The sequence below is a fragment of the Oncorhynchus tshawytscha genome, linkage group LG09 (assembly GCF_018296145.1).
Source record: "Oncorhynchus tshawytscha isolate Ot180627B linkage group LG09, Otsh_v2.0, whole genome shotgun sequence".
NCBI classification, from domain to species: Eukaryota; Metazoa; Chordata; class Actinopteri; order Salmoniformes; family Salmonidae; genus Oncorhynchus; species Oncorhynchus tshawytscha.
This window is the reverse complement of record NC_056437.1, coordinates 44,891,643-44,916,581: the sequence shown is the minus strand read 5'-3', so window position 1 is coordinate 44,916,581 and position 24,939 is coordinate 44,891,643. Positions and strand designations below refer to the sequence as shown.

The following is a 24,939-nucleotide window of genomic DNA, read 5'->3' as shown; positions in this document are numbered from 1 at the left end:
AGGAAGGGAGGAAGGGAGGAAGGAAGGATGCATGTTATGAGTATTTGAACAAGGCCCATACCTGAATAGGAAAGGAACCCAATCTTCCTATTGGTTGCTCTAGCACCAATATCACCAAACTTATGGGTTAGTATATGCTGACAGACCATGTGCTGATAGACCAAGCTGCATTTTGAAATGGTACCCTATTCCCTATAGTTCACTACTTTTGACTCAAGCCTGGCATAGGGTCAGCCGCGGTGCAGCACCGCTGGATGGAGAGCAATTTAGGTTTAAGTGCCTTGCTCAAGGGCACAATGGCATTGGTTTGTACCTGGGATCAGATACCACAACCTGGCCTCAAGGCAATTCGTAGGATTTGGGATGTACATTTGTATCCCTTTATTTAGTATAATATGTTACCTTACGTTATGAATGGAATAGTGGTGGTAAAATATTATACAAATACTTCTTACCCGATCCATCGTACAATATCATAATTTTGTTTATGTCTTAATTACGAAAAGATGCAGTCCGGGATTTTAAGCACTTACAAATTCTTGTATGAATTGGAATTAGTAACATATCATAAGAATTGCAAAAAAACGTGCAGGAGGTAACATATGAAATGGATAAAGTGGTACACTATTGTGCACAATTTTCTATGACCCGTTTTGACTCGTGAACACTACTTTCAAAACTACTGGCTGAAATTATACAAAATCACTGGAGCGTCACTTTAAGTAACCAGTAATGCATTCGTAATTTAACATAACATATCATACTAAATGGAGGGATACAAATGTACGCAACATATCCTATGTCTGTTTAATGTAGTCAGGCTGGACATCAGCACCCCTGCCGCTATCAGTTCAATTCCTTTTTTTTTTTTTAAATCGCCGGCCCTTGGCTAGAACCAGCAACCTTCCGGCTGCTTTTGCCACAATCCGTATTGACATAATACTTGTCCACATACAATATTACATACAGACATATTCCCATCCTGTGTCTTTGGTAGATTTGAGGGAGGGCACTTGAGTGATCATTGCTCATTACAAGACACTAATCAGTAACATAAGTTATAAACAACTGTAGAGTTACCAAATAAGGTAACTTCCCAAAACCCTGTTTGGAGAAATTTTGTAACTCTTTGACTGAGAGAGGGTTAACTGTTAGATCCTATCCTTCTCTGGGACAGCTGAACATGCCCCAACTGCACCCCCAGTCACCCCCCTAAATCACAACAATAAATATGGAATATTTAGCCTACTCAGTCAGTCCATGAGTGCACAAATTAAAATATCAACATTGCTCTTACATAGGCAGCTTGACTCTTATAATTGTGTACTTACACATTGTTCCATAGTCTACAACTCTGATAGGCTTGATGGTATAACACATAAAATATGTTTTCTTTATATGATGTTAGATGTTCAAACATTCAAATCCCCTCACTTCTCAATTATACACTGTAAAACTATTGTTTAATATCAGGCTATAGGCCACACAAGGCTTAGTTCTGATTTGATCTGCAGCTACACAGTTGTAATTAGAATAGTTCAAGTCTACAATGCTGTCTGTCCAATCAACTGAACCTTTTTGGAATAATTTATTCACATGAATCTTCATATCATAAGAAAATTAACCAGGCTACGGATTTCATTCGATTTTGACATATATTGGTATTTCTGTAGCCTACAAGAATCCCAATTTGTGCACCAGCTCTGGAGTGCTGTCTTTGGATGGGAGAAGATTGTAAAAATTGATGGGTGAATTGGAAAGCGTGGCGGTGTGAGTTGTTTGTTTATCTATCTAAATACGGATTTAGGCTATAGCTAACCACTACTGTGTATAAGAAATATTGAAAATGCGTCACTGATTTAAACACAGACTTTCCATCTTCCGTTTTGGGTAGGTTTCTTTTACGCTCAACTTTACGCTCGTAGGTGCGTTTTCGGTCGGCGGATGTGTCAGTCAGCGTCTCTGACGCGAGAAGTGGCGCATCGCAGCCATCAGGGTTATGAACAATTCGGTGTTTTTCATGCAAAATACCCTCTGTTTTCCCGCGGATTAATGCAATCGTCGTCGGTTGCATGCAGCAAAGCGATGGGGAATTGATAGATTAAACAGTAGCCTATTATTATGATAAACGGAGACGCTCATCCCAAAGCCGTATATTTGTTTTATATGCCGAAATGAGGCAGGGGGCGGAAAGTCGCCGCAGAAACAGTGGGTTTTGGCCAAACATCACACAGTTTCAGTCCATAATTGACGTTAAATCGTGGGTTTGCGTTGCTTTTGGTGCAAAATTACCGAATTGAGCGAATTTTGCCAGAGAAATGCAGCTTGCTTGAAGACACCCCAGATATCGGTTGGCTACTGCTGCCATGACAGGTAGAGGTCTCCTCTCGACTACGGCTTCGCCGGTTGGAGAATAAACAGGTTGATTGGGACGTGATCGCAGCTGCGGAACTGCCAATGTCGGATGTTATTATTAGTGGAGCCTGATCCTGTAAATATAAACGCAAACATACAGTAATTCGGGAAAAACTCAGGGAAAATGTCTTCTCGTTCTGCATTACCGTCTGGAAACGACAGGGGCACGGACCATGTAAGTGCAATAATTATCCCATAATTTGAGTGTCTATGCAGAAATTATACATCCTATGTAGAGTATAGAAATATGGTTCATAACATGGGGCTTTGCATTCACCATATTTATTTGTAATGCATAGGCCTAATTATTATATGGTGTGCATTTTGGTTGTTAAAAAAAGAGCCTGGGTATGAGAGTGGGTGGAAATTTAGCATAGCAGATTATCTCAAAATGGGCCGTATCCTTATAACGTCTAAACAGCAAAAGAGCTGATGGCTGTAGGCAAACAGCCCGGGATGAATCCATCCACATACGGTAACACTCCGTGGATATGCGCAGAAGCTCATACTAAGAACCGTCACCTCTTATTATAGCTGTATATATGTCACTTATTGCCTGTGTATTCCCCTTGTATGGTGAAACCTCGTTATGACTGGCATACTGTCGCACCTACAACCATTCGGAATAATAAAAACGAGAAAAGTCTGATAACTGTTTTCGATTATTGCATACAATGTTGTGCAAAATGCTATCCATTGCTGGGTATAGCGGCGTACTATCCAGGGCTATGGGTGTAACAGCGGAGCGCCATCTGCTAGGCTACAGCTTCCACTGTAGCCAGTAGCAGTAGGGCCTGCACAAGCAACAATGGATATGTACAGTGTGTGTGTGTGTACAGTATTTTTGTATCTCCATCTATCTATGAAGGCCTATCTAATATGCATAGCCTAATATGCACTTTGGGGGTTTCTCTTTAGATGTGATTCCATAAATACTGATTTCTCTGCTGAAATTATGTGTGTTTATTGAGGACCTGTCTGATGAAGCAATCTGTTATTATTCCCAGGCCCAAATCTTTGTGTGGAGACCATGACCGCATTACAAATGGCACCGTATTCACCATATAGTGCACTACTTTTGACCAGAGCCAAATGGGCTTCTTCACGATTAATACTGAACAAAAATATAAATGCAATATGCAACAATTTCAATTATTTATTTGAGTTACAGTTCACATAAGGAAATAAGTCAATTGAAATACATAAATTAGGCCCTAATCTATGGATTTCACATGACTGAGCAGGGGCGCAGTACCCTGGTGGGCCTGGCTCCAAGTGGGTGGAACTATGCCCTTCCAGGCCCACCCATGGCTGCGCCCCTGCTGAGAATGAGTTTTTCTCCACAAAAGGGCTTTATTACAGACAGAAATACTTCTCAGTTTCATCAGTTGTACTGTTGGCTGGTCTCAGACAATCCCTCAGCTGAAGAAGCCCGATGTGGAGGTCCTGGGCTGGCATGGTTACACGTGGTCTGGGTTGTGAGGCCGGTTGGACGTTCTGCCAAATTCGCTAAAATGATGCTGGAGGTGGCTTATGGTAGAGAAATTAACATTATATTCTCTGGCAACAGCTCTGGTGGACATTCCTGCAGTCAGCATGCCAATTGCATGCTTCCTCAAAATTTGAGACATCTGTGGCATTGTGCTTTGTTACAAAACTGCACATTTTAGAGTGGCCTTTTATTGTGCCCAGCACAAGGTGCACCTGTGTAATGATCATGCTGTTTAACCAGCTACTTGATATGCCACACCTGCCAGGTGGTTGAATTATCTTGGCAAAGGAGAAATGCTCATTAACACGGATGTAAAAAAAATAATTCTGTACAACATTTGAGTTAGAGAAGCTTTTTGTGCAAATGGAAAACTTCTGAGATCTTTTATTTCAGCTCATGAAACATGGGAGCAACACTTTACATGTTGCGTTTATATTTTTGTTCAGTATAGTTAACTACCTTTGACCAGATTTTCCCTATTCCAAAGTAGTGCACTTTAAAGCGAATATTGTACCAGTTGGGGCACACTCCATATCCCCTCTTCCTCTACTCTCACCAATCACCACCCCTCTGATGTTCCTTCATCTCAGTCCAGTTGGGAATGTTGAGGCAGGGGAATTATGCAACCCCCCCACCCACAAAACATTGTAGAATAATAGTAAAGACATCCAAACTATGAAATAACACACATAGAATCAAGTAATAAACAACAAAGTGTTAAAACAAATCAAAATAGATTTTATATTTTATATTCTTCAAAGTAGCCACCCTTTGCCTTGATGACAACCAGCAACACCTGGAATGCTTTTCCAACAGTCTTGAAGGAGTTCCCACATATGCTGAGCACTTGTTGGCTGCTTTTCCTTCACTCTGCGGTCCAACTCATCCCAAACCATCAGGTTGAGAGAATGCCAAGAGTGTGCAAAGCTGTCATCAAGGCAAAGGGTGGCTACTTTGAAGAATCTGAAATATAAAATATAACACTTTTTTTTGTTACTACATGATTTCACGTGTTATTTCACAGTTTGGATCTCTGCACTATTATTCTACAATGTAGAAAATAGTAAAAAATAAAGAAAAACCCTTGCATGAGTAGGTGTGTCCAAACTTTTGACTGGTACCGTACATCATAGACATTTTAAATATAACAAAGTTGTTTTAAAATAGTATCTTTATTAACCTCTACAGGATCTCTGGGTCCCCCGCGGTATGGTTGAGCTAACGTAGGCTAATGTGATAAGTATGAGGTTGTAAGTAACAAGAAAATTTCCCAGGACATAGACATATCTGATATTGGTAGTAAACTGACATTCTTGTTAATCTAACCGCATTGTCCAATTTACCATGCTATTGTTTGAGGAGAGTGCACAGTTATGAACTTGAATATGTATTAATTAACCAATTAGGCACATTTTGGTAGTCTTGATACAACATTTTGAACAGAAATGCAATGGTTCATTGGATCAAGTAAAACTTTGCACATACATTGCTGCCATCTAGTGGTCAAAATCTAAATTGCTCCTGGGCTTTTTTCTTTGTATTATCTTTTACCAGATCTAATGTGTTATTCTCCTACATTTATTTCACATTTCCACAAACTTCATAGTGCTTCCTCTCAAATGGTATCAATAATATGCATATCCTTGCTTCAGGTCTTGAGCTACAGGCAGTTAGATTTGTTTATGCCATTTTAGGCAAAAACATTTTTAAAAGGGGTGGATCCTTCAGATTTAATTATGAAATTATTAAAAATATTAATAACTGTCCACCCATGAGGCCACTAGAGGGCGATTTGGTGATTTGACTTCAGAGAAGGATGACTGTGGGCCAGGCCAGGGTTGGACGGTGAACTGTGTACCAATAGTAAACCTCATGGTAACACTTTACTTAAAGTATCCCATTATAATGCTAATCATGAGCATGTACGACCCCTTTATAATGTCTTAGAATCATCTCGTAATGATCCTGACTCAACAACAGCCAGTTGAGTCAAGTTCACATTCATAGTCATCTCACCATAGAGAGTTTTTAGGCATTGAAGGTGGGAATATACAAATGTATACATATACAGTGCATTCTGAAAGTATTCAGACCCCTTGAACTTTTCCACATTTTGTTACGTTACAGCTGTAATCTAAAATTTATTTAAAAAACACATCCTTAGCAATTTACACACAATACCCATAATGACAAAGTGAAAACTGGTATTTTGATATTTTTGCAAATTTATTTTAAAAAACAATAACAGAAATACCTTTACTTAAGTATTCAGACCCTTTGCTATGAGACTTGAAATTGAGCTCAGGTGCATCCAGTTTCCATTGATCATCCTTGAGATGTTTCTACAACTTGATTGGAATTCTCCTGTGGTAAATTATATTAATTGGACATGATTTTGAAAGGCACTACCCTGTCTACTTAAGGTCCCACAGTTGACAGTGCATGTCAGAGCAAAAACCAAGCCATGGGTTCGAAGGAATTGTCCGCAGAGCACGGAGACAGGATTGTGTCGAGGCAACGATCTGGGGAAAGCTACCAAAACATTTCTGCAGCATTGAAGGTCCCCAAGAACACAGTGGCCTCCATCATTCATAAATGGAAGAAGTTTGGAAACACCAAGAGTCTTTCTAGAGCTGGTCATCTGGCCAAGGTGAGCAGTCGGGGGAGTTGAGCCCGATGGTCACTCAGATAGAGCTCTAGATTTCCTCTGTGGAGATGGGAGAACCTTCCAGAAGGACAACCATCTCTGCAGCACTCCATCAATCAGGCCTTTATGGTATGACCAGACTGAATTTATGGCCAGACGGAAGCCACTCCTCAGTAAAAGGCACATGACAGCCCACTTGGCCAAAAGGCACCTAAAGACTCTCAGACCATGAGAAACAAGATTCTCTGGTCTGATGAAACCAATATTGAACTATTTGGCCTGAATGCCAAGCGTCACGTCTGGAGGAAACCTGGCACCATCCCTACGTTGAAGCATGGTGATGGCAGAATCATGCTGTGGGGATGTTTTTCAGCGGCAGGGACTGGGAGACTAGTCAGGACTGAGGAAAAGATGAACGGAACAAAGTACAGAGAGATCCTTGATGAAAACCTGCTCCAGAGCTCTCAGGACCTCAGACTGGGGTGAAGGTTCAAAAACCCCAAGCACATAGCCAAGACAATGCAGGAGTGGCTTCGGGACAAGTCTCTGAATGTTCTTGATTGGCCCAGCCAGAGCCCGGACATAAACCTGATCGAACATCTCTGGAGAGACCTGAAATTAGCTGTGCAGCAACACTCCCCATCCAATCTGACAGAGCTTGAGAGGATCTGCAGAGAAGAATGGGAGAAACTCCCCAAATACAGGTATGGCAAGCTTGTTGCATCATCCCCAAGAAGACTCAAGGCTGTAATCACTGCCACAGGTGCTTCAACAAAGTACTGAGTAAAGGGTCTGAATACTTATGTAGATGTCATATTTCAGATTTTTTTGTTTAGAAATTTGCTAAAACGTCCAAAAACCTGTTTTTGCTTTGTCATTATAAGGCTGTAACCTAACAAAATGTGGAAACAGTCAAGGAGTCTGAATACTTTCTGAAGGCACTGTACATCAGTCCGAAATCAACAAGAAGATTAACTCTAAAGTTAATACATAGTACATAGTCTCCTCCTCATTTTATCTTTCCTTGATTCCTTGCTTTCTCTCGCCTCATTTCCTCAAACCGCATTGGAGGATAAGATCCAAGGTCCCTCCCCTCTGATCTTCTCTTCCAATGTGTTTTGAGAAGGAGGCGATGAGAGAGGGCATGAGAAATAAAGGAAAAAACGTTGGGAAAGATACTCTGTACTCAAGACCAGCCAGGGACCACTGTGTCTGCATATGCTTTCTTTCTCTCTCTCTCTCTCTTTCGCTCTCTCTCTCTTTCTCTGTGTCACTCTCTCTCTCTCCCTGCCTCTCCCTCTGTTTCTCTCGCTCTCTTTGTTTTTCTCTCAGTCCTTTCTCTGGTATCTGTTTCCCTCTGCTTTGGGCCCTGCTTCTGTTTGGTCACATGACAAGGAGCTGCATCCTACTAAAACACATGTATCTATGTTCCTGTAAAAAAACACATTGTTTAAAAAAAATCTTACGCTTTGCTGCCTACCTAACTTAAAATTAGCCATAACTCAAGCTTTGGACTGAATCTTCACAGAACCTAGGTCGAAAGCTATTGGGTTCTGGGATTGAGCACCTACCAGCATGCCATGCATACCAGACCTGGGTTCAAATTCTATTTGAAATTATTTAAAATACTTTAGCTGTGCTTGATTGAGCTTACCTCTTGCAATGGAACCAATAGAAAACTGCAAACCCTCCTGAAATGGCACTCGACGCAGTCTAAAGCAAACACTCAAACCCTGGTTTTATGAAAACTAGCTCAGTAGTTGTAGGGCTCATGTGACTAGTCACCTCATACAGTTGTACCTTTGTCCCAGTTATCAGAGAGATCAGACAAGATATTCTATGAATAGTAGTATTTGTCATGACATATTCATATATTCACCTGGAAATGATCTCATGAATTTATATACACTAAACTCTACCAGGGCCATGATCAGTAGACAAACGGTGTGGAACATTCCACAGCATTATGCCCCGTTGAACGCAACCCAGGCATGACGATGTCCAAATCAACGATAATATTTCAAATTTGAATATAATTTCAGTGAAGAACTATGATGTGCCAGCAGTCCAGGGTGTTGCTTTCAGGCACTTAACCCCCTGCCTATGAGCAAATAGATCTAGGGAAAACACTGATGTGACATTATCTTAGTTAGATCAGTTCACTCTCAGTAATTTCCTGCCATATTAGAGAGCCAGAGCCGCCATGCTATAATGGCAGACCAGTCCAGTAGTGTACAGTGGTACCTTAAACACGACCATGCCGAGCTGAGCCAAGCCAAACTGTACTGGCCTGGTTACACATCCACCATAGTTAGTGCTGAAACCGTGCTGGAAGGGGCCATATGAAAACAAAATTCCTTTAATCCAAGCCAGCTCAGTAGTGTGGTTCAGGTCAGCAGTTGGTACAGTAGTGTAAAATAGCAATTGGTCTCTGAGTTTGTCTTGTATCATTTCACCCCACTAGGCTGAGCCAAGCTATACTGGACTGGCCTTGTTATGCATCTACCATAGTTGGTGAAACCGTACTGGAGAAGGCAATGTGAAAATAAAATATCAGAGCGTGCTAAGTATGGTTCGGGTGGAACCCTATTTTGAAAAGGGTCTTGGAGTTCCCAGGCTTTGCATGGTAGCGGTAATGGGGGCGCTGGTGGTGACCCCCTCTCCCCTCTCTCCTCTCCCCCCAGCATGTGTCTCTAGCCGCCAGTCGCTCAGACAAGGGCACTAGCCTGTCCAGCCGCTCACTGGGCGCCCGCTGCAGGAACTCCATCGCCTCCTGCTCTGACGAGACTCCGCACATCGGCAACTACCGCCTGCTTAAGACCATCGGCAAGGGCAACTTCGCCAAGGTCAAGCTGGCCCGCCATATCCTGACGGGCAAGGAGGTGAGGCTGGGGCATGGGGAGGGTGGCGGGTGGGGGGTTGTTGGGTAAGGGATATGATGCAGAGGAAGGGTAGTGGTCTTAGAAAGCAGAAATATGATGCAATAGTGTCAATTTCCATGGTAGTGTGTTAGAGCATGAATGAATGCATGGGGCCCAATCCCAAATTGACCCCTAGACCCAGCATAGCTGGAAGCTTCACCATATTGTTTATACCAAGTAAATTCTCTCAGATCTCCACAAGTGCATAGGGTGTAAAGTCTAGGGGTTGATTTGTTATTGGTCTGTTTTAATGATTGGGTGGGGGGGCTTGGGATATAGGGTAGAGAGATGAGACTTGGGCAGGGATAGGGGTAGAGTGAGTGGTGGGGGTAGGAAGTGGATGGAGGGGGATCTGTAATTGTGGTTCTTCTTTATTCAGATGGTTCCCCATTATCTTTGGCCTAAGCAACCCCTTGTCTTCCTGGGGTCAATGATTAGAGTATAGATGGGTGCAATGCTAAAATAGAGGGTTGGGAGGAATAGGGATAGGTTTGACTGGAATGGGGAACTAAAGAAGTGGGACATTGGTTCTGGGGCGTCTGGCCATGGATAGGAAAATAATGAATGTGAATAGAGATATTAATTTTCATACTTGAAGCTTGTTGGAGAAAGCTATGTTTTACTACTGGGTTGTTTTCATCTTCTCATTGTGCTTTTTTTGTAAAATGTTGTAAAAAGTTCTCCTCACGTCTCCTCCAGGTTGCAATAAAAATAATTGACAAAACTCAGTTGAATCCAACCAGCCTACAAAAGGTGAGTCATGGCAATTTACTTTAAAAAAAATCAATCTGTGTTTTATCAGTCACAGTGGACATGACCTTAATAAACACTTAATGAACACTTAATAAATGCATAATAAATGCCCTCCTTACCCCAACACACTATCACAGATTAATGTGAAATAGACACGAATGACTGATTTGAAATTTGTGACAGGCACTCAAAAAAGTCCACATTTTAGTGTGTATTACATGCTTTTCATCACAACCCATTTTGTGTGTATTACATGATTTTCTTTCTTCATAACACATTCATGTACATTACACAAATTCATTTTTTTAAATGTTAGCTAGGTGGCTAACGTTAGCTTGGCTAGGGGTTAAGGTTGTGGTTAGAGGTTAAGGTTAGGTTCAGGAGTTAGGGGTTAATGTTAGGGCTAGATAACATACTAGCTAAGTAGTTAAAGGGCTAGGTTTAGGAGTTAGTTTAAAGGGTTATGGTTAGGGTTAGGGGAAGGGTTAGCTAACATACTAAGTGGTTGAAAATTAGCTCAAAAGTAATAATGAGTTGCAAAGTAGCTAATTTGTTCAAATTCTAAAGTTATCCAGATTCGAACACACAGCCTTTGGGTTGCTAAAAGTTCACGTTATATGCCCACCCACCCATCCTTCCCGACCAACCTCTCTCCTACCAGGACCCCTACAAATCAGCCGGGCTAGACAATCTGGACCCTCTCGTTCTGAAATTATCTGCTGAAATTGTTGCAACCCCTATCACTAGCCTGTTCAACCTCTCTTTCGTATCGTCTGAGATTCCCAAAGATTGGAAAGCTGCCGCAGTCATGACACTCTAGACCCAAACTGCTATAGACCTATATCTATCCTACCCTACCTTTCTAAGGTCTTCAAAAGCAACAAACAGATTACCGACCATTTCGAATCCCACCGTACCTTCTCCGCTATGCAATCTGGTTTCAGAGATGGTCATGGGTGCACCTCAGCCTCGCTCAAGGTCCTAAACGATATCATAACCACCATTGATAAGAGACATTACTGTGCAGCCGTATTCATTGACCTGGACAAGGCTTTCGACTCTGTCAATTACCACATTTTTATCGGCAGACTCAACAGCCTTGGTTTCTCAAATGATTGCCTCGCCTGGTTCACCAACTACTTCTCTGATAGAGTTCAGTGTGTCAAATCGGAGGGCCTGTTGTCCGGACCTCTGGCATTCTCTATTGGGGTGCCACAGGGTTCAATTCTCGGGCCGACTCTCTTCTCTGTATACATCAATGATGTCGCTCTTGCTGCTGGTGATTCTCTGATCCACCTCTACGCAGACGACACCATTCTGTATACCTCTGGCCCTTCTTTGGACACTGTGCTAACTAACCTCCAGACGAGCTTCAATGTCATACAACTCTCCTTCCGTGGCCTCCAACTGCTCTTTAATGCAAGTAAAACTAAATGCATGCTCTTCAACCGATCGCTGCCCGCACCTGCCCGCCCGTCCAGCATCACTACTCTGGACGGTTCTGACAACTACAAATACCTAGGTGTCTGGTTAGACTGTCTCTCCTTCCAGACTCACATTAAGCATCTCCAATCCAAAATTAAATCTTGAATCGGCTTCCTACTTCGCAAAAAAGCATCCTTCACTCATGCTGCCAAACATACCCTCGTAAAACTGACCATCCTACCGATCCTCAACTTTGGCGATGTCATTTACAAAATGGCCTCCAACACTACTCAACAAATTGGATGCAGTCTATCACAGGGTCATCTGTTTTGTCACCAAAGCCCCATATACTACCCTCCACTGCGACCTGTACTCTCTCGTTTGCTGGCCCTCGCTTCATACTCGTCGCCAAACCCACTGGCTCCACGTCATCTACAAGTCTCTGCTAGGTAAAGCCCCACCTTATCTCAGTTCACTGGTCACCATAGCAGCACCCACCCCTAGCACGCGCTCCAGCAGGTATATCTCACTGGTTACCCCCAAAGCCAATTCTTCCTTTGGCCGCCTTTCCTTCCAGTTCTCTGCTGCCAATGACTGAAAGGAACTGCAAAAATCACTGAAGCTGGAGACTCATATCTCCCTCACTAGCTTTAAGCACCAGCTGTCAGAGCAGCTCACAGATCACTGCACCTGTACATAGCCCATCTGTAAATAGCCCATCCAACTACCTCATCACCAGCGTTCACAGGTAGGGGTTGTGCTTACAGCCCAACACCGTGCAGGACGTTTGGCATTTGCCAGAGAACACCAAGATTGGCAAATTCGCCACTGGCGCCCTGTGCTCTTCACAGATGAAAGCAGGTTCACACTGAGCACATGTGACAGACGTGACAGAGTCTGGAAACGCCATGGAGAACATTCTGCTACCTGCATCATCCTCCAGCATGACCGGTTTGGCGGTGGGTCAGTCATGGTGTGGGGTGGCATTTCTTTGGGGGGCCGCACAGCCCTCCATGTGCTCGCCAGAGGTAGCCTGACTGCCATTAGGTACCGAGATGAGATCCTCAGACCCCTTGTGAGACCAAATGCTGGTGCGGTTGGCCCTGGGTTCCTCCTAATGCAAGACAATGCTAGACCTCATGTGGCTGGGGTGTGTCAGCAGTTCCTGCAAGAGGAAGGCATTGATGCTATGGACCGCCCGTTCCCCAGTCCTGAATCCAATTGAGCACATCTGGGACATCATGTCTCGCTCCATCTACCAACGCCACGTTGCACCACAGACTGTCCAGGAGTTGGCGGATGCTTTAGTCCAGGTCTGGGAGGAGATCCCTCAGGAGACCATCCACCACCTCATCAGAAGCATGCCCAGGCATTGTAGGGAGGTCATATAGGCACGTGGAGGCCACACACACTACCGAGCCTCATTTTGACTTGTTTTAAGGACATTACATCAAAGTTGGATCAGCCTGTAGTGTGGTTTTCCACTTTCATTTTTAGTGTGACTCCAAATCCAGACCTCCATGGGTTGATACATTTGATTTCCATTGATAGTTTTTGTGTGATTTTGTTGTCAGCACATTCAATTATGTAAAGAAAAAAGTATTTAATAAGAATATTTCATTCATTCAGATCTAGGATGTGTTATTTTAGTGTTCCCTTTATTTTTTTGAGCAGTGTATATTCTGCACATCTACCATTTAATTGCTATATTGTAATTACTTCGCCACCATGGCCTATTTATTGCCTTACCTCCCTTATCCTACCTCATTTGCACATACTGTATATATACTTTTTGTACTGTATTATTGACTGTATGTTTGTTTATTCCATGTGTAACTATGTGTTGTTGTATGTGTCGAACTGCTTTGCTTTATCTTGGCCAGGTCGCAGTTGCAAATGAGAACTTGTTTTCAACTAGCCTACCTTGTTAAATAAAGGTGAAATAAATAAATAAAAATACATTTTGTCTTAAGTAACCTACTGTCTTTATCTGTGATTGAAATGCATTGTATACAAAATTGTGTACTGCACAAGCCTCACACAAGCAGGCAGAGGGCCCTTTGAGTCAGTTGATTGTGAGTTGATTCAATGACTGAATTTACTAAAGTGAAGTACCTGGAAACCTGCAACAGGATCATAGCTTTTGTGGAGCGTGGCTACTATGGTCTCCCGTTTCGAGAAAAAGAGAGAGTGAGAGAGCAGATGCAGGCACAGTGGTCCCTGGCCGGTCTCGAGAGACGTGATACTGTTTGGCAGATGCTGTAGACTGGATGACTGGTTAACTGACTGAAAGGAAGGATGACGAGTTGACTGGTTGTAACTGGGTGGCTGGATGACTAGATGGAAGGATGACTGGCTGACTGGATGGGCCGATGACTGGATGACTAGATGGAAGGATGACTGGCTGACTGGATGGGCCGATGACTGGATGACTAGATGGAAGGACGAAGGGGGATAAGTTGACTGCATAATTACAGTGAGCTCCAAAAGCATTGTGACAGTGTTGTTTTGGCTCTGTAATCCAGCATTTTGGATTTGAAAAGATACATACAATTATCATACCCCCAAAAAATGCTAACCTCCCCTGTTATTGTAATGGTGAGAGGTTAGCATGTCTTGGGGGTATGATATTTGTACGTCTCTAACTTTCTCACTCATCATTATTAACGATTCATTCAGGATTATCTGTAATCATGGTAGCATCCACATTATTTGTAGAAGTTTTTAGAAACATATTATATTCTTATTTACAATAAAAGGGACTCCAAAATGACACAATACATTATTTACAATTTTTATTTTTATCGGGCACGAAATAATCTGCAACACAACCAAAACAAACAGCAGATGCATCCAACAAATGTGTAGAGTCATAAGCTTAATGTAGTCATTGAGTTCTATGAATATGTGACCAAATACTTAACTTTTTACTACTTTAATACATATATAAGTGAATTTGTCCCAATACTTTTTGTACCTTAAAATGGGAGTACTATGTACAAAAAGTGCAGTTCATGAAACCACCCTCAAATTAAAGCTGACAGTCTGCACTTTAACCTCATATTCACTGAATAATATGAAATCCAAAGTGCTGGAGTACAGAGCCAAAACCACAAAAAATGTGTCACAGTCCCAATACTTTTGGAGTTCACTGTACTTGACTGCCCACATGACAAAATACTATAGTATACTGTTTTTGTGTACTTTGCTGTAGTATTCACTGTAGTATTTACTGTAGTATACTGTAGTACACTCTAGTATTTACAGTTAACTATAGTATAAATGTGGTAAAATAAATATGTAGTGTATACTATAGGAATTAATTTAGTGTTTTTGCTGATTGTAGTGTACTGTAGTATTTACTGTACTTTTTTTCAGACTGTAATATACTGTATTATTTACTCTAGTGTTTTTGGGGATTTACTGTAGCATTTATATGGAAGCCCTGAAGCCAAAGGCAAAAAAGAAAAGTAGACTCTTGGAATTATCTTGTCCGAAATAACTTAGTGTCTCGTTCAACTTAGTATCTCATTCAAATGACTTAGTATCTCGTTTGATAGACTAAGTTCAATAAAATCATAATAAAAAATTTGTTCAAACAAGATGCTGAGTCATTCAAATGAGACACTAAGTCGTTCGAACCACTTAATTGTTATATTGTCTAATTAGGCCTCATTTGTTGTACAGCGCCAGTTGTGCTTGTTAGACCATTGCTGCAGCCGTTCATTCACTGATTCCATCCATTATAGGGCTGCTTTTGAAAGCCAAAGTATGTAGATCTCACAGTTTAACCAATTTGACTTCAGTTTCTGATGTTTATCCATGTTTCTCCAAACGTCAAATTTCAAGGTTGCTCCAAAAGTCCAAATTTGACGGTTGGATAAACCTGGATAAACATCTGAATCTGAAGTCAAATAGGTAAAACCATGAAATCTTGTTGACTCACTTACATGCTCTGGCATTCAAAAGCACACCTGCTTTAAATGGCTGCAGCAATGGTCTGACAAGCACAACTGGTGCTGCATAACAAATGAGACCTAATAAAGAACAATGAAGTCGTTTGAACAAGATAATACATTGTTCAAACAACTTAGTATCTAGTTCAAACGACTTAGTATCTCGTTTGAGTGATTTTATTTTACTAAATGGTTCGAACTAGATACTAAGTCGTTCAGACGAGATTTGTTGTTGTTGTTGTGAAAGCAGCTATTATGTTTTGTAGTTGGCGTTGTAAGTGTATCTTTGGAAATGCTGAGGTGTGTAACTGTTAGGGACTTTGATGTTCATTAGCAAGTTAAGGGTAGATTCCGATTGATGGACAAACAGGCTAATTGTTCCTGTGCATAAATGGAAGCCCCCCCAATGGACGCTCAGGGTTTGCTGTGCATGAATTTAAGGGGATATTTGCAAAATGACTGACAATCAGGGTCCATTGACTATTGGACTATGTTCCAATGTCCCATACTAGCACACCGCTTTGAATTAGGGTGACCAGATGTCCCCGATTTCTGTGGACATTCCCAGATTTTGGTGGCCTGTCCCCGGCTGAAGTTGTCCCCGAAAATGTCCCCGATTAGCCCTCAGAAAGATAAACGCAACTTTAAAGTGAACTTAAGGCTTTTATTTGAATAATCAAACAATGTATATAATCAGATTTGCATCTAAAAATGATGTCTATGCCTGTACCAAACATGTTTGCTCTTGTGGCATTGTAACCACCACATGAACAACCATGACCATAAAGTTCATCCAACAGCATAGGCTACCAAACTTGGGTGATTCTAAAATTACTAGATAGGCTAAGATCAAGAAAACTGTGGAGGGGTTATCCATTTCTGTGTTATAATTAATACAAGTATTTGAAAGGCGATATTGCCTCATTTTGGTATATAGATATTGGAACAGAGCCTTGGACCAAAAAAAGGGGGTAGGTGGTAACTCGGCGAGGCAGTAGTTGCAGTCAGCACGTCTAAGAATTCTCTATGCAGGAAAAACCCTGAACTCATCACATGCAAGTCTCTTGATCATCCAACTACCTCACTTACAATGCTGAATTTGAACTTACATTAGTTCAATATTTCACAGGTCACTCACGACGAGGCAGCATTTAACATGCAACACAAACGTGCACTACTCAGAGTAAAGAGAAAAACAGAAAACGCATTGACATAAATACATATACAGTGCATTCGGAAAGTATTCAGACCTCTTGACTTTTTCCACATTTTGTTAGCTAACAGCCTTATTCTAAAATGGATTAAATCATTCCCCCCCCTCATCAATCTACACTACCCCATAATGACAAAGCAAAAACTGGTTTGTAGAAATGTTTGCACATTTATAATTTTTTGGGAAACAAGATGCATCTGAGATAAATTTCAAGTCTCATAGAAAAGGGTCTGAATACTTATGTAAATAAGATATTTAAGTTGGAGAAAAAAAAATAGAAATTAGCAAACATTTCTAAAAAAAACTGTTTTCACTTTGCCATTATGGGGTATTGTGTGTAGATTGATGAGGATTTTTATCTATTTAATCAATTTCAGAATAAGGCTGTAACGTAACAACATTTGGAAAAGTAAAGGGGTCTGAATACTTTTTCTGCACATGGTAACATTGACTCATAACCCCCCTCATGCATTAGTCAGAGGTCCGGGCTGCTCTGTAGATGGGCTCAGAGCATGTATATGCTCTCTCTCTCTCTCTCTCTCTCTCTCCCTCCTTCCCCATCTCTCTACCCTCCTGGCTCTGTGGCGTCACACATGCCGGGGGGCATGAAGTGAACAGACCGGAAAGAGCCAATCAAGGATGAAGTAATTGTTCATAATGGTGCTGTGTGTATGTACAGTATGTGGGGAAGATAGTGCTGGACTGGGAGAACGTCTGTTACGTTCAGCTTCACATCATGATTTTGCTTGACGATGGGACCATCTCATACAGTATGTGGATTAATGACATAGACAGGAGTCAGGATCAGGATCTGAGTCTCTATGAGGTCCTAGTGTCATCATAGTGAGTTTGATTCCTGCTGGGGCCACCCATACTGAAATGTCTGCACGCATGACTGTATGTCACTTTGGATAAAAATATTTTTCTAAATGGCATACAGTCCTCACCATACTGTATGTATTTAGGCAGTGAAGCAATTTTTTATTATTTTGTCTCTATACTCCAGTATTTTGGATTTGAGATGAAAATACAATTTTGTAGCTCTGAGTCTCTACTTTTATCCAATATTCAAAACACCATTCAAAATTCATGAGACCGAATCGAGCCACTCGGTCACAATTTACAGTATGTTGCAGTAAAAAGTTTCAGAGTATGTGGATGTTGATAATACCAAAAATTACTGTATTACATACAGTTTTCCATTATAGTGTATTATAGTTGAATATTTGGCCCCATGTTTGGTCCCATATCCATTGCACACAATGACCGAGTCAAGCTTGTGACTCTGCAAACTCATTGGAAGTACACTGCTCAAAAAAATCAAGGGAACACTTAAACAACACAATGTAACTCCAAGTCAGTCACACTTCTGTGAAATCAAACTGTCCACTTAGGAAGCAACACTGATTGACAATAACTTTCACATGCTGTTGTGCAAATGGAATAAACAGGTGGAAATTATAGGCAATTAGCAAGACACCCCAATAAAGGAGTGGTTCTGCAGGTGGTGACCACAGACCACTTCTCAGTTCCTATGCTTCCTGGCTGATGTTTTGGTCACTTTGAATGCTGGCGGTGCTTTCACTCTAGTGGTAGCTATTCATGGCAGCATCCACATGAATGTAGAAGTGTCCGAAACCTCTTCTATTCTCACTGACAAAAACGTTACTCCAAAATAACTTGACATTATTCACTATTCAGTTACTATTGGACAAGACATGATCCAAAACCCTTTCAAAACAAATTGCAAATACATCTAAACAGTTTGTAGAGTGGCAGGCAGGATACTAAAGTGTATAGGCTTCACTGTACCGTTGTTTCCAATGTCCTTTTCCATTACTAGTCTGCATCGAAAATGTATGGTTTCTAGCCCAAACAATTCAAAGCATTAATTATAATGCCCAAGTATATCGGGGACGGCAGGTAGCCTAGGTGTTAGAGTGTTGGGCCAGTAAGCGAAAGGTTGCTGTATCGAATCCCTGAGCTGACAATGTAAGAATCTGTCGTTCTGCCCCTAAAGAAGGCAGTTTACCCACTTTTCCCCGGTATTCCATCATTGTAAATAAGAATTTGTTCTTAACTGACTTGCCTAGTTAAATAAAATAAAAATATAAGACATGAACAGAATGCATCAGTGATTTGTATTTCCTGCAACTTTCTGAAGAGGCAATGTACGGGATTGCTCCTGTCTGTGTGTGTGATGTGCAGTTTGCACATATCATATGTCTACCACTTTGTGCAGACATTAGTGATGCTAATGATAACCTCCTTCTGGTAGACGTAAAGAAGGAAAACTCTAAAACCTGGAAAAAGCAAACCAAGAAAATGTATTTTATAGGGCCTTAATGAGACTATGTAGAAACCTAATATTCCACAAATGACTCTGTAATTTCAATCTGTCGTGCCTTGGCTATCATTAATGTGATGATGATTGTTTTAAACAAATCAATAACTATGTTTAATTATTATGATGATTAAATTACTCATGTAACAATTAAATCATCAACAATCTTGGAGCACCACGGAAAAAGTTTGTTTAATGAGTTACCGATTTCCAAATTAACTCTAAAGATATAAATATCTCATACATTTCAGTCATCATTCAGTCATTCATTAATTTTTATCTTCTATCAGTCTAATTCTGAATGTCGCAGAATCCTTGGATATCTGCATGAACCGTAGCATAAATGATGAATCAGCGATATACAAATTGGCTTAATTATTTATTTACTAATTAACTAAATAATCACACAGAATTACATAAACACAAACAGAATAGGTTACACATTGATTACCACATACTGCAATTAAAAGTCCCTAGTGGACTAAACCGATATGATGGCTTGTTACACAAATTGAAAAGGCAGGGGCATGTAATAAAGAGCGGGAGAAAAGACAAAGGACTTCACTATCGTACACACAGCTGAAAACTATGATCATAGAAATGCTAATACTTTGCACATGGATGGCTGCTCATTTGAAAATAATTGCAATGTACAGTGGTTCCTCCTTTAAAAGTTGCGCCATACTGCGTCACACCCTGCGTGCTGCTGCAGCTTTCTGTGGCACGTCATTTAATTCTCAGCCATTTCTTCTGTTACTACAAGTTATTGCTAGTTTGACCACCAGAGGGCATCTTTGAGAAGCATTTGATAGTATTCCATATTGCCATTACCAGAGAATTTAAAACCTTTTTTGTAATAACGTAGTATATGGGATTGATTTTAAGTAATTTGGCTTAATTAATTAAATTAATATTATGGTGTTTCCATTCAGAGAAAAACGAAAAAACGAATCCCTAAGGCTGTTGTCGATGTGTACAGAGGGTCCCTGGTTCGAGCCCAGGTAGGGGGGAGGAGAGGGACCCTGTGCACACATCGACAACAGCCACCCTTGAAGTATCATTACCCATCGCTCCACAAAAGCCACAGCTTTTGCAGAGCAAGGGGAACAACTACTTCAAGGTCTCAGAGCGAGTGACGTCAACGATTGAAACGCTATTAGCGCGCACCCCGATAACTAGCTAGCTATTTCACACCGGTTACACATAGGCTTCATTAATGCCATTCAGACTTGAAGTTGATACAACAACTATGATAGCTGAGGTTCATAGATAGGTTCTGAACTAATATTCATACCAAACGTTTTAGGATCCTTACACAGATCAGCTACATACTGTAGCTAGCTACACATCCATGGCATGCAGTTATTTTTATCCTCCACTACACAATAAGCAAGTAAATAATTAGCTATGTTGCAAGGCAAGCCTACACAATTGTGCATTCAATTTGCAGTAAATGCTTTAGCTAGCTAGATTCTTTACATCCACTGTTTCACAAGACGACAGCCTGGTTTGCTGGTTTTCTCAGGAGTCCCTAAAACATTAAACAACACGAATTACAAATTAATTCTCTCAACACTAGCTAGCTGGCTAATGTTAGCTAGTCAGATAACTTTCTAAATAGCGATTTTCATAAATGAACTTTATGACAAATATGCACAAACCTTTTTCTCTACATTAACTAACATATTCCTCTCAATTGTACATTTTTGTCAGCCATCTTCGCCCAAGGACGGGTGACTCGCGTCAAATATTGTCATTGAAACCACTCAATATGTTTGGTCATATAAAAACCTTGGGACCCAAATGCATAATGAGTGCTCTAACTTCCTCTTGTGGTGGTCTGGAGCAATGAAGCCGTGACGCTGGGTAGCTCTAAGTCCCGCGGTGCAAGCTCACAACTTTTAATGGAGGAACCACTGTATATATTTACAATTGTATGCCTTTGTTGTCTCTCTGTTGATATCGCCGGACCGTCTAGGGTGTAATTCGAAAGAAAGTCTGTGGTTTTGTCTGTTAGAATGTATCTTCCAGACGTACCAATGGTCGTTGGATAGGGAAATGTTCTTTTAGAATGGATTATTTTAAAGTGCCACCCGGTGGTTCTTGGTCGAGGTTACTAGAATAGATACTTCGGTTCGAGTTTCCTAGGCTAACCGTATTTAAATAGATTGAATGTTCCTGTGTAGTCTTCTTCACTCGAGAGTTTGAGGTTCTTACCATTTCCTGGTTTTGTAGTCTTTAAACCATTTCTCAGCCATGTAGCCACCGCTTCACGCTGTCTGGTCTATATTTAAATTGCCAACCATTCCAACATGTAGCTACAGTGCCTGGCTCTCTGGTCTAATGTACATTTTGTCAGAAGTGGGTTTTATGCACTTTGGGAAAAGGGGGGCGTTCCATGACGCCGACGTAACATCTGTGCTCACGTGGGTGTGGCCAATGACTTGGCTAAGACTTCATATAAAAAACAATTATCTAATTTAGAAGGCTAAAATCACATTACATCTTCTCACAAATAGTTCATGTTTAATCATATCAGCTCCCCAACATTTCGATGTGAATCTGATCACTGGGAAATATACACATTCAGAGATACAGTTATGTTCTTATACTGTCCTTCATGGGATCCCAAAACACAACTGATCTGACATAATTGTTCTTCAACCACTCCAACCGTTTGGACAAGGATAAATATTGTTTCATTCCCCAATCAGTTGATGTTGGAGTATTGGCGGGAGGACGCCCTTTGTTCTACAGAGGTTCTCTCCCTCAATATTGCATGACAAGGAAGAGAAAGTTTCTGTAAGGTATTTACGTATTTACGACCGGTCATAAAACTGGTGGGGAAGAGACAGAGAGGGGGGGTCTGGCACCTATAATCCTCACCCAGCAGGGCAAGTCATGACAAATATTTGCTTTTTATAATAGGCAAATGTATTTACAGGGTTACCAAATAGTTGTGCTTCAGAAGTAGCTAGAATTCATATAGACCCAATAGGCTATATCTCAATAAATAATAAATAAATCCTATTTTCTGGTGCTACTGACTTTGTTGTGCTCCTAACCCTTTTATGTTGGGAACACCAGTGCTACCAATTACATGTTTTAATTTAGAGCCCTGGTCACAAGCATGATGCAGTCATGCGTGCAATGGATATGGGACCAAATACTTATCTTTTGACTACTTTAAAACACTAAGATAATTTGTCCAAGTACTTATGGTCTCTTAAAATGGGGTGACTACCCAGCAAACCAAATTGGTTCTGTGAAAGTTCCCAGAACATTCGTTAGGTTGTGGTTTCTACTGGCAATTGGAATGTACAAACTATGGCAAAAGGGGACGACAAGTGGATAAGAGGCAAGCAGTAATTTTGATTAAGACATATAATGAGCGAGCTAGGAGGGACGTAGTCAATATAACTATTTGTTCAGCACTTTTGAAATGTACATCGACAGAATTCAGAACAAGGGCCGTTTTTACAGTGTTCTCCCTGTACAACAAGTCAGAACTGTAGGATAAATAAAGGGGGCATGTAAGCAGACAATGAAAGCTCTTACAATATTCAATGATTTAATTTATCTAAAACAGGTTATAGGCTACATGTGCACCACCAAGTCAGAGCAGTAGGCAAAATTAAAAGGGGAGAATAGACCAAATTATTAGGGTGAGGCACATGTACCTAAAATCTATCTAAATGTCTTAAAAAGCTATAGCTATGTTTGGACAATGCCCTAATAAAATATAATGGTCAGAAGATTGAAGTGAGGGCCTCCCGAGCGGCACAGAGGTCTAAGGCACTGCATCGCAGGGCGTGAGGCGTCACTACAGACCCAGGTTCAATCCCAGGCTGTGTCGCAGCCAGCCGTGACCTGGAGACTCATGAGGCTATGCACATTTGGCCCAGCATCGGAGGGTTTGGCCAGCCTGGATGTCCTTGTCCCATCGCACTCTAGCGACTCCTTGTGGCGGGCTGGGCGAATGCATGCTGACTTCGGTCGCCAGTTGTACGGTGTGTCCTCCGACACATTGGTGCGGCTGGCTTCCGGGTTAAGCGAACAGTGTGTCAAGAAGCAGCGTGGCTTGGCAGGGTCGTGTTTCAGAGGACGCATGGTTCTCGACATTCGCTTCTCCCAAATCCATATAGGAGTTGCAGTAACAAGACTGCAACTATCAATTCAGATAGCATAAAAAAAGATTGAAATTACATTTGTATAAAAGTTTGGTAACTTGTTACGTTACACATCAACATTATTACACAAATTTACTGGATTGTTTCATGTTTGTTGTTATTGGTGTTATTAGTAATGTCTCCATCACCATTAGCTGAATATTGTTTTTTTAACAACTCCAACATTTTATTGCAGAAGTATGTTCAGGGAACTTTATTAGAACCATCATGTTATAATGTCACACTATAACTTTATGAGACTATTGTAGGAATAATCCCTGCTGGTTTTTATGGGTGTTTGAATAACATATCCATCAACATTAGCAGAATGTTCCTGTAACCACTTACATTGCTCCCGCATTTTGTTGCGGCAGTATGTTTAAATGAACATTACCGGAACATTGTGTTATTATTTTCCCTGTTAACCTAAAGACAACCTTAAGTGAATGTTCTGTGGTAACATCTGATCAACATTTTAGTGAATGTTAGGAGAACATTCCAAGAATATTTAATTAAAAACATGAATAAAAGTAATAATTGTTAGCAAAAACATTCTTTGAATGGGATTTTATCATCCTAATGATAAAAACTAGAACTTAATGAGAATCTTAGGAAATGTTCTGGGAATGTTCCCCGGTTTGCTGTGTAGATACATAAAGTGCTTTTTGTGGCTTAATGGTAAAACCGATATGAAAATACCCTCAAATAAAAAGTGGCATAATGTACTGTCTCCTCATAATTTGATCTCAAATGCAAAATGCTATAATGAGTAAAGTTTAAAAAAAATAAAAAATAATGTAGCTTCATTCTCCATATGGTGAGGAATGTATTATGTTATACATATAATCTATAAGGCTTTAAATTATGACTCCTACTATCTTATAACATTTGGACCTATTCCCTTTCGTTTTGATCTGTTGTACATTTTATCTCTTTGAGGACATACAGTATAGGATAATTCAAATTGATGATCTTTCGTCTGGCCACTGTCTAGGTTCTAATTCATGGCTACTATGTCTTTCCCTTGAGTTACAATGTTCTTGCCTGGATGGCATGTCTTACCAGGATCTGTGATCATATGCAGGCCTATGCCTTCATTCATAAATCCTCCTCAATTCTCTCGCTTATCTTCGATTGGGCGGCTGTGCGAGAGAGGACACTGATTGGGTGGCTGCATGAGACCAAACAATGTGATTGGGCCATTGTCAGAGAAAACACTTGCTATCTATTGGATTTGGACTAGATTACCAAAAGAGGGCCGGGATTGGGTAGGGACAGGGGAGAGCGCTCTACAATTGGCCAGTGATGATAGCAGGTTACTTTACATACCCGTGGTCTAGAGAAAATCCTCAATACAGAAAACATGAAAGAGCCCGTATTAGCATAACCTGGCCTGTTATGCAGTCTCACAAGATGGGTATACAACTGACCAAATCAAATGTATCTGTAAATTCACCCTATATACTGTTTGTTAGTAGTATATCAGTGACAGTAGGTCAGATGGGAGATTGTGGTAGCGATTGGGTGTGTTTGGTCAGTGGAATTCTGGGATTTCTTGACAACGACGACGAGACACATCGGCGTATCCCGTGATTCCCTCTGGC

General features: G+C 41.0%; 1 protein-coding gene across 1 annotated transcript in view; it reads left to right on the top strand.

Moving 5' to 3' along the window:
- Positions 1-1,969: 1,969 nt before the first annotated feature.
- Positions 1,970-24,939, top strand: part of LOC112258017 (MAP/microtubule affinity-regulating kinase 4-like) — a 47,674-nt gene continuing 24,704 nt past the window's right edge. The window contains exons 1-3 of the mRNA XM_024432068.2: positions 1,970-2,590; positions 9,239-9,436; positions 10,175-10,228. Of these exons, the coding sequence (XP_024287836.2) occupies positions 2,540-2,590; positions 9,239-9,436; positions 10,175-10,228 (303 nt within the window). The 5' untranslated portion in view covers positions 1,970-2,539. The remainder of the gene's footprint in view (positions 2,591-9,238; positions 9,437-10,174; positions 10,229-24,939) is intronic.